The sequence below is a fragment of the Capricornis sumatraensis genome, chromosome 13 (assembly GCF_032405125.1).
Source record: "Capricornis sumatraensis isolate serow.1 chromosome 13, serow.2, whole genome shotgun sequence".
NCBI classification, from domain to species: domain Eukaryota; kingdom Metazoa; phylum Chordata; class Mammalia; order Artiodactyla; family Bovidae; genus Capricornis; species Capricornis sumatraensis.
The window spans coordinates 49,521,582-49,532,938 of record NC_091081.1 but is presented as its reverse complement, the minus strand read 5'-3'; the positions used below and the strand labels follow the sequence as shown (position 1 = coordinate 49,532,938).

The 11,357-nt window shown below is 36.7% G+C and overlaps 1 protein-coding gene across 1 annotated transcript in view; it reads left to right on the top strand.

Moving 5' to 3' along the window:
• The first annotated feature begins 238 nt into the window (after positions 1-238).
• The window catches only part of SPACA1 (sperm acrosome associated 1), a 33,684-nt gene continuing 22,565 nt past the window's right edge, over positions 239-11,357 (top strand). Inside the window, exon 1 of the mRNA XM_068985573.1 lies at positions 239-458. Within this exon, the coding sequence (XP_068841674.1) occupies positions 239-458 (220 nt within the window). The remainder of the gene's footprint in view (positions 459-11,357) is intronic.

The window sequence follows — 11,357 nt, the reverse complement described above, 5'->3', positions numbered from 1 at the left end:
ACGCTGGAAGGGGAGGGGCGTGGCCCGAGCGCCGTCGGAAGTGGCCCAGGGGGCGCCATGTTGGAAGCCTTGCACGTGTTCTGTGGGCTGCGGGAGATGGTGACGACCTGTGACGCCCCAGTGGTTGCTGGGGCACGGTGCAGGCGTTCGGAGTCTGGCGGCTCCTCTTTTTTACGCACCACTCGTCAGGAGCGGGCGGCTGCGACTGCGCCTTGGGCAGCCGTCCGGGCCTAGAACCATGAGATCCGGGGGCGCCGGCTGCTCTGCTAGGCTGCTGCTGACAGTCGGCTGGCTGCTCCTGGCGGGCCTCCAGTCAACGTGCGGGATTAACGTCACCGCGATCCAAGATCCCAGCTTGGCCCGCGAAGGCGAGGGCGAACCGGAGGGCGATGAGGAGCCCGAGAATGACAGCGAGGCGGAGAACGAGCCCCAGGCTGAGCCCGAGGATGATAGTGAGGGTGAGAGGCTCTTTGGCGGGGACCCAGAGGCACCTGTTGAAGGCAAAGCCTTCCCTGCTTTTTGAGGAAGATGAGAATTACCCAAGTTAACGTCTGTTAACTCTCGAAAGCTTTCTCAAAAGCAGCCCCAAATGTATACATTATTGCAAACTTAATGGCCCTGCAAAAAAGGATGTGCTAATTCTCCAAAACCTCAGCAAGATAAACTAGCATGTATATAGAAATTGCTACAGAAATGTTGTTAAATATTGCTCTGGACAAGGGAATAGATGCTTAATTTTCTAAGGGTAGGAGTCACAAAGTAACCTTCCACCCACTTGCAGTTATGATTTTCTTTCCCGTTTGTGTGTGTGTGTGTGTGTGTGTGTTGCTCAGTCGTGTCCAACTCTTTGCGACTCCATGGACTGTAGCCCACCAGACTCCTCTGTCCATGGAATTCTCCAGGCAAGAATACTGGAGTAGGTTATTTCCTTCTCCAGGGCATCTTCTTGCTCTAGGGATGGAACTCAGGTCTCCTCTCCTGCATTACAGGCGGAGTTTTTACTATCTGAGTCACCAGGGACCTTCCCTCTGTAGCTTTTTTTTTTTTTTTTTTAGTGCAGATTGCCTGAAGTCTTTCTTTTCACATTTGCCCTTTGGGTTGGAACTCAAGGGAATTCCAAATTCCCTTCATTGTGACACATCTAGATAAATCAAGGTGCTGACAGAATAGCCCAGAAAACCTCTGTTAGTTTCATGCAGCCCCTCTACAGTGTGATGGTGTTTTAAGTTCAACTTCGAATCACAGAGAAAGGGTGGCAGTAGAAAACACCTATCAAGGGATTCAACTAGAGGCTTTGTTAAATGATATACATTTTAACGAAAGAAGACTAGCCTATATTTGAAACATAAATTTGCTTTATTCTCCTGGCCCATTAAGCAATAAAACTTAACAAGCTGGGATACCGATTAGTTAGCTCACATGCTGGTAGGTAAAAGGTCAGTTGCAGGTTTGCAGTCATCTAAAGGAGAATGATTCTCTTCCCTCTATAAATGACCCAGTTGAGATTCTTTTTAATATCTTTGGCAGTCCCCTGCCTCCTATACATATCAAGTAGGTGATGTATTTATCAGTCATTCTTTTATATCCTGATGACAGTGACCCTCAGTGACAGAAAGAAATTGACTGTCTGAGGTTAGTGGTGTAATTGAGGTTTGTATTACCTTGATAAGGTTACATGTAAGAGAGGTTGGAGAGGTCCTCTACTTTGGAAATGTGAAAAGAGGACTAGGGTAGAAGAGAACGTTCTGAAGCATAGTTGCTTTTCTTTTGAAAGTAATTGAGTTAACAATATTAAACTGGTTAAGAGATAGTTGTAAAATGCTAGAGTGTAGGCAGGTGATGGAGTTATAATGCCTTAGATTTCAGTTCAAATGTAGGCAAGTTATTCTCTCAGTTTCTCCATTTCATCCTCTGAACTTCAGGGAGCCCTCGTACCATTTAATATATACAATTATATGTGCAGCTATTTTTTTTTTCCCCTTGGGGAGAATGAGAATCCAGAACTTAATCCGAGATATCTGAGATCTAAAAATTTCCAGAATCATTAATTAAAATTTGGCAAAGTCCCTTTTAACCCTCAGAAGACCAGTAAAAGCAATCATCATTATTTATGTATATATATAAAGCTTAAGGTATTTACAAATGACTTGCAAATGTAAGAGTAAAGGGATAGTGAAAACAACTTATTTGAGATTATAAGTTGTTTGTAATAATAAGAATTTAAACTTGGAAAGCTCCAAATTTTTATTCTATATTTCTTGGGTTTGAAGGAATACATACCCTAATTGGGCAAAGTACTCTGAATGCAGCTGAATGCTCATCAGCTGTTATGCATGAATCTGGAATGTATCCATTTTGTAAATACTGATTCCAGATTTCAAGTACATCCCTAACAGATTCTAGTTTATCATTACTTTGGTTTCTTTTTGCACTGGCATTGCCAAAACACAGTACTTTTGAAATCTATGAAGGCACATATTTTGTTCAAAAGAAGACTGCCATCTTGTTTGTTCCATAATTTCAAAGATATGGAGAGTATTCTTTCCCAACATTTACTTGATAAGACTTGTAAATGAACAAATCATGATGGCAGGTGTGTATATAAAGGTGATCAAAGAAAACAGATTACGTAGAAATGAATAAAATTCATTGGACTAATCATTCTAATTGGCATTTATAAATCTAAAAAGAATACTCTCCACATCCTTTTTAACAAAATAATATGGTCTGGCTTGTTTTCCCCAAATATTTTAGAATCAAGTTCTTCCTGTTGAAAGACCAACTAGATGAGAATAGCATATATCCTTCTCATCCTTCAAAATATAATATTCATTCACTGATTCTTGAGTGAAAAGAAAATTCATCTAGAATATTTATTTAAGATACCATCTCTCACTTTGCTTATGGAGTCAACTTCACTATTAGCATCTAAAGTGTTGCTCTCTCTTTGCGTTTATCTTCTAATTCATCCAATAACTGTGAATGGTATTCCTCTGTCACTTTTATTCTCTGCCATTATAGACAAACAAAAAAGAAAAATCCAAAAATCTCAACTCTGTCCAATGAAAGCTGAAAATAGACTACGAGAAAGGTGCCTTTAGACTTATTTTATATCTTCCTGAGAGATTATACAATACATTGGACAAAGTAGCAGGAAAACAAAGGATGATGTAAAAGCTGTGATTTATTTCACAGTTATGTCATCTTTCCCAGACAGCCCCACCATTCTTCCATTTTATTTAGTCTTTTCTTTTTAAATAGAGTTGGGAATAATTGATGAGCAATAATGAAATCTATCATTATGGATGATAAAATAACAAAATGTTTCAAAATACAGAAAAACTAAAAACAGACTATGAGAAAGTTTACTCAAAAATTAAAATTGATTTTTGATGGTATATACCAACAGTTAAAGTGTGCTATACAGAATTGAAGAGAACATTTTAGGATCTGGCCAGAACAAAAGAGATCAGGATCATTACATCATTGTGGATGCCAAGCTTTTATCTGCATGGTCAAAGACTCAGTAGATTTTTAGGAAAGCTTTATCACTCTCTTGACTCCTGGTGAACTCTTCACTCATTTTCACCTGTTCTATCAAATTAAGATAGCCTGTATAGTATTTTGGGAACAGTTGACTTTTCAGCTGTATATGCAGAAGTTTTTGATCCTCTGACATTTCCTTTTGTTAGATTTGCCCATTATTCAACCCTGTCAGTTTTAAATCCAGATTTATCTTCAATTTTTTTTTTTTGTCCTTCCTAGTTTTGCATGATCCCCAGGTTCAGTCACCGTGGTATCAGTATTTTCCAAATCATTCATAAAAATGTTGAACAGGACAGAGTTCTGTGACAGATCACTAATAACACGTGACACCAACCAGTTAGCTTCAGTGGATCTTACTGTTTAACAAGTTACACATGAAACCTAACTGACCATACTTTTTATTCACAGGTATATAATGGGAAATTTTGACAAATACCACGCAAGTCAAGATACATAAAATTTCCCAGACCCACTGCTATAGGATTTCCACCAAAAGAGAAAGTTATTGAATGTCCAGTAGGGCAAAAGGAACTTTAGAGACTATTAGACTGAATCCCATCTTTTTCTAAAGTTAGAAGTAGTTAAGTATTAGCAACTTTCCTAAAGTAGCATAGCAGGGCTGATAAATTATTTTTTTGGAAAGAGGTTATATTTAAGGTAGTCTAGTATTCATTTGCATACTCTTGTTTTCTGTTTTTAAGATTTGGCTTTTAATTTCTATTTCTTAATGTACCAGCAGAACGTATCCAAACATTTCAAGCAAAAATGTCAATTCAGAATTGATCATCATGATAATCCAATTTCACAAAATCAGCATTAATTTACTTGTATATTCATCAAGTATAAATTTGTTTACTGTATATTCAAGGCACTGTATTTGGTGCTTGTAAGTATAGAAGTGTTTATAAAAAATTATAATAATCAAAATGGAAAAAAATCCTAGACTTACATAGAATTAGTAATTACAAATGAATGAATGAAATGTGAGTGAGGTTATATCTTAGGCATGTTTAGAAGGCTAAACGATATACAGAATGCTTACATATACATTATCACATTTAATTCTTACAACAATATCAGTGATATAGGTTCTCCTTTCCAAATTTTACAGAGAGGTTAATTAGGCCTGACTCAGTTTAAGGAATTTGTCCAAACTCAGAATAGCTAATTAGTGGTAGAAGTAGCAATTTGGTCTCCAATTTTGATGCATTTTCCCATGTAATAAATGTTGTTGCCTCACCACATCATGCCTTTTAAAAATTACCTTCTAGCACCTCATTTAATTTTTTTTTTTTTTGAGATTTTAGTCCTAATCTGAGTGAGGAAGAATTGATTATATACAGCTAGTAGAATTCATGTCAAATTGCAGAACAATTAGAAAAAGAGAAACATGAGATTTAAAAGCAATAATTTTTAACAACTCAAATACTTGTAAATTCCTTGATCACTCTGCTAAATAAAATGTTGAAATGAATTCTTAGGAGTAACTTACCATCTTAACCTGAGAATGAGTAGAACCAATTTATAACATAATTTTAATGAATACTTAGCATGAAGGCTTCTTTTTGGATAGAAATAATACACTCAAAATTTTTTGGAAAGTAGAGAATAGAAAAAATTGGGCCCTATAATTGGCAGGCTTTTTTTTTTTTTTTGTAATTTTTCTGACCTTCTATATAACTTTTAACTCACCATGTATTAAACTGATGAAAAGCATTATTTTAAAAATTATGTATAGGTTTAAATATAAATCTTTGCAAGTTATTTCCTAATTTAATTCTTTAAAGGTTTAGCTTTCTTTTGATTTAAACAGTAATAGAAGATATACTAGTAATGGCATTGCTTTTCTGATTTAATATAATTTTTTAAATGTCTGCTTCCCATATGATTAGTGCTTATATCCTCCATCTCCAAGTAAGAGTTTTTCACTTAGAAAAGTTTCCCTATGATTAAATCATGTATTTTTGCATTTATTTTTAGTTTCAAATAGGACGATAGTCAAAGAAGTAGAATTTGGGATGTGCACCGTTACATGTGGTAAGTAACATAGAGCAGATAAATAACATTGTAGTGGAGATGGGGGGACAAAGTGTACTATCATGCATCTCTTTCTGATTTCTGTTTGTAATTGTGATTTACACATAAAACTCAAACTGGTTGCTTTCTTTTTTTTTATTTTATTTATTTATTTTTAATTAATTTTTAATTTAATTTTAAAATCTTTAATTCTTACATGTGTTCCCAAACATGAAACCCCCTCCCACCTCCCTCCCCATAACATCTCTGTGGGTCATCCCAATGCACCAGCCCCAAGCATGCTGTATCCTGCGTCAGACATAGACTGGCGATTCAATTCTTACATGATAGTATACATGATAGAATGCCATTCTCCCAAATCATCCCACCCTCTCCCTCTCCCTCTGAGTCCAAAAGTCCGTTATACACCGCTGTGTCTTTTTTCCTGTCTTGCATACAGGGTCGTCATTGCCATCTTTCTAAATTCCATATATATGTGTTAGTATACTGTATTGGTGTTTTTCTTTCTGGCTTACTTCACTCTGTATAATCGGCTCCAGTTTCATCCATCTCATCAGAACTGATTCAAATGAATTCTTTTTAACGGCTGAGTAATACTCCATTGTGTACATGTACCACAGCTTTCTTATCCATTCATCTGCTGATGGACATCTAGGTTGTTTCCATGTCCTGGCTATTATAAACAGTGCTGCGATGAACATTGGGGTACATGTGTCTCTTTCAATTCTGGTTTCCTCGGTGTGTATGCCCAGCAGTGGGATTGCTGGGTCATAAGGTAGTTCTATTTGCAATTTTTTAAGGAATCTCCACACTGTTCTCCATAGTGGCTGCACTAGTTTGCATTCCCACCAACAGTGTAGGAGGGTTCCCTTTTCTCCACACCCTCTCCAGCATTTATTGCTTGCAGATTTTTGGATCGCAGCCATTCTGACTGGTGTGAAGTGGTACCTCATTGTGGTTTTGATTTGCATTTCTCTGATAATGAGTGATGTTGAGCATCTTTTCATGTGTTTGTTAGCCATCCGTATGTCTTCTTTGGAGAAATGTCTATTTAGTTCTTTGGCCCATTTTTTGATTGGGTCGTTTATTTTTCTGGAATTGAGTTGCATAAGTTGCTTGTATATTTTTGAGATTAGTTGTTTGTCAGTTGCTTCATTTGCTATTATTTTCTCCCATTCAGAAGGCTGTCTTTTCACCTTGCTTATAGTTTCCTTTGTTGTGCAGAAGCTTTTAATTTTAATTAGATCCCATTTGTTTATTTTTGCTTTTATTTCCAGAATTCTGGGAGGTGGATCATAGAGGATCCTGCTGTGATTTATGTCTGAGAGTGTTTTGCCTATGTTCTCTTCTAGGAGTTTTATAGTTTCTGGTCTTACATTTAGATCTTTAATCCATTTTGAGTTTATTTTTGTGTGTGGTGTTAGAAAGTGATCTAGTTTCATTCTTTTACAAGTGGTTGACCAGTTTTCCCAGCACCACTTGTTAAAGAGATTGTCTTTACTCCATTGTATATTCTTGCCTCCTTTGTCAAAGATAAGGTGTCCATATGTGTGTGGATTTATCTCTGGGCTTTCGATTTTGTTCCATTGATCTATATGTCTGTCTTTGTGCCAGTACCATACTGTTTTGATGACTGTGGCTTTGTAGTAGAGCCTGAAGTCAGGCAAGTTGATTCCTCCAGTTCCATTCTTCTTTCTCAAGATTGCTTTGGCAATTCGAGGTTTTTTGTATTTCCATACAAATCTTGAAATTATTTGTTCTAGTTCTGTGAAAAATTTGGCTGGTAGCTTGATAGGGATTGCATTGAATTTGTAAATTGCTTTGGGTAGTGTACTCATTTTCACTATATTGATTCTTCCAACCCATGAACATGGTATATTTCTCCATCTATTAGTGTCCTCTTTGATTTCTTTCATCAGTGTTTTATAGTTTTCTACATATAGGTCTTTAGTTTCTTTGGGTAGATATATTCCTAAGTATTTTATTCTTTTCGTTGCAATGGTGAATGGAATTATTTCCTTAATTTCTTTTTCTACTTTCTCATTATTAGTGTATAGGAATGCAAGGGATTTCTGAGTGTTGATTTTATATCCTGCAACTTTACTATATTCATTGATGAGCTCTAGTAATTTTCTGGTGGAGTCTTTAGGGTTTTCCATGTAGAGGATCATGTCATCTGCAAACAGTGAGAGTTTTACTTCTTCTTTTCCAATTTGGATTCCTTTTATTTCTTTTTCTGCTCTGATTGCTGTGGCCAAAACTTCCAGAACTATGTTGAATAGTAGCGGTGAAAGTGGACACCCTTGTCTTGTTCCTGACTTTAGGGGAAATGCTTTCAATTTTTCACCATTGAGGATAATGTTTGCTGTGGGTTTGTCATATATAGCTTTTATTATGTTGAGGTATGTTCCTTCTATTCCTGCTTTCTGGAGAGTTTTTATCATAAATGGATGTTGAATTTTGTCAAAGGCCTTCTCTGCCTCTATTGAGATAATCATATGGTTTTTATTTTTCAATTTGTTAATGTGGTGAATTACATTGATTGATTTGCGGATATTGAAGAATCCTTGCATCCCTGGGATAAAGCCCACTTGGTCATGGTGTATGATCTTTTTAATGTGTTGTTGGATTCTGATTGCTAGAATTTTGTTGAGGATTTTTGCATCTATGTTCATCAGTGAGTTTGGCCTGTAGTTTTCTTTTTTTGTGACATCTTTGTCAGGTTTTGGTATTAGGGTGATGGTGGCCTCATAGAATGAGTTTGGAAGTTTACCTTCCTCTGCAATTTTCTGGAAGAGTTTGAGTAGGATAGGTGTTAGCTCTTCTCGAAATTTTTGGTAGAATTCAGCTGTGAAGCCGTCTGGACCTGGGCTTTTGTTTGCTGGAAGATTTCTGATTACAGTTTCAATTTCCGTGCTTGTGATGGGTCTGTTAAGATTTTCTATTTCTTCCTGGTTCAGTTTTGGAAAATTGTACTTTTCTAAGAATTTGTCCATTTCTTCCACGTTGTCCATTTTATTGGCATACAACTGCTGATAGTAGTCTCTTATGATCCTTTGGATTTCTGTGTTGTCTGTTGTGATCTCTCCATTTTCATTTCTAATTTTATTGATTTGATTTTTCTCTCTTTGCTTCTTGATGAGTCTGGCTAGTGGTTTGTCAATTTTATTTATCCTTTCAAAGAACCAGCTTTTGGCCTTGTTGATTTTTGCTATGGTCTCTTTTGTTTCTTTAGCATTTATTTCTGCCCTACTTTTTAAGATTTCTTTCCTTCTACTAACTCTGGGGTTCTCCAATTCTTCTTTTTCTAGTTGCTTTAGTTGTAGAGTTAGGTTATTTATTTGACTTTTTTCTTGTTTCTTGAGGTATGCCTGTATTGCTATGAACTTTCCTCTTAGCACTGCTTTTATAGTGTCCCACAGGTTTTGGGTTGTTGTGTTTTCATTTTCATTAGTTTCTATGAATATTTTGATTTCTTTTTTGATTTCTTCTGTGATTTGTTGGTTATTCAGAAGTGTGTTGTTCAACCTCCATATGTTGGAATTTTTAGTAGTTTTTCTCCTGTAATTGAGATCTAATCTTAATGCATTATGGTCAGAAAAGATGCTTGGAATGATTTCGATTTTTTTGAATTTATCAAGTTTAGATTTATGGCCCAGGATGTGATCTATCCTGGAGAAGGTTCCATGAGCACTTGAAAAAAAGGTGAAATTCATTGTTTTGGGGTGAAATGTCCTATAGATATCAATTAGGTCTAATTGATCTAATGTATCATTTAAAGTTTGCGTTTCTTTGTTAATTTTCTGTTTAGTTGATCTGTCCATAGGTGTGAGTGGGGTATTAAAGTCTCCCACTATTATTGTGTTATTGTTGATTTCCCCTTTCATACTTGTTAGCATTTGTCTTACATATTGCGGTGCTCCTATATTGGGTGCATATATATTTATAATTGTTATATCTTCTTGGATTGATCCTTTGATCATTATGTAATGGCCTTCTTTGTCTCTTTTCACAGCCTTTGTTTTAAAGTCTATTTTATCAGATATGAGTATTGCCACTCCTGCTTTCTTTTGGTCTCTATTTGCGTGGTATATCTTTTTCCAGCCCTTCACTTTCAGTCTGTATGTGTCCCTTGTTTTGAGGTGGGTCTCTTGTAAGCAGCATATAGAGGGGTCTTGTTTTTGTATCCATTCGGCCAGTCTTTGCCTTTTGGTTGGGGCGTTCAACCCATTTACGTTTAAGGTAATTATTGATAAGTATGATCCAGTTACCATTTACTTTATTGTTTTGGGTTCGGGTTTATACACCCTTTTCATGTTTCCTGTCTAGAGAATATCCTTTAGAATTTGTTGGAGAGCTGGTTTGGTGGTGCTGAATTCTCTCAGCTTTTGCTTGTCTGTAAAGCTTTTGATTTCTCCTTCGTATTTGAATGAGATCCTTGCTGGGTACAGTAATCTGGGCTGTAGGTTATTGTCTTTCATCACTTTAAGTATGTCTTGCCATTCCCTCCTGGCCTGAAGAGTTTCTCTTGAAAGATCAACTGTTATCCTTATGGGAATCCCCTTGTGTGTTATTTGTTGTTTTTCCCTTGCTGCTTTTAATATTTGTTCTTTGTGTTTGACCTTTGTTAATTTAATTAATATGTGTCTTGGGGTGTTTCGCCTTGGGTTTATCCTATTTGGAACTCTCTGTGTTTCTTGGACTTGGGTGATTATTTCCTTCCCCATTTTAGGGAAGTTTTCAACTATTATCTCCTCAAGGAGTTTCTCATGATCTTTCTTTCTGTCTTCTTCTTCTGGGACTCCTATAATTCGAATGTTGGAGCGTTTCATATTGTCCTGGAGGTCTCTGAGGTTGTCCTCGTTTCTTTTAATTCGTTTTTCTTGTTTCCTCTCTGATTCATTAATTTCTACCATTCTATCTTCTATTTCACTAATCCTATCTTCTGCCTCCGTTATTCTACTATTTGTTGCCTCCAGAGTGTTTCTGATCTCATTTATTGTGTTATTCATTATATTTTGACTCTTTTTTATTTCTTCTAGGTCCTTGTTAAACCTTTCTTGCATCTTCTCAGTCCTTGTCTCTAGGCTATTTATCTGTGATTCCATTTTGATTTCAAGATTTTGGATCATTTTCACTATCAATATTCGGAATTCCTTCTCAGGTAGATTCCCTACTTCTTCCTCTTTTGTTTGGTTTGGTGGGCAACTCTCCTGTTCCTTTACCTGCTGAGTATTCCTCTGTCTCTTCATCTTGGTTATATTGCTGCGTTTGGGGTGGTCTTTTTATATTCTGGTAATTTGTGGAGTTCTCTTTATTATGGAGCTTCCTCACTGTGGGTGGGGTTCTGTCAGTGGCTTGTCAAGGTTTCCTGGTTAGGGAGGCTTGTGTTGGAGTTCTGGTGGGTGGAGCTGGGTTTCTTCTCTCTGGAGTGCAGTGGAGTGACCAGTGATGGGTTATGAGACATCAAAAGTTTTGGAATAATTTTGAGCTGCCTGTATATTCAAGCTCAGGGGAGTGTTCCTGTGTTGCTGGAGAATCTGAGTGATATGTCTTGTTTTGGAACTTGTTGGCCCTTGGGTGGAGCTTGGTTTCAGTGTAGGTATGAAGGCATTTGATGAGCTCCTATTGCTTAATGTTCCCTGAATTCAAGAGTTCTCTAATGTTTTCAGGCTTTGGATTTAAGCCTCCTGCTTCTGGTCTTCAGTTTTGTTTTTACAGTAGCCTCTAGACTTCTCCATCTATACAGCACCGATGATAAAACATCTAGGTTA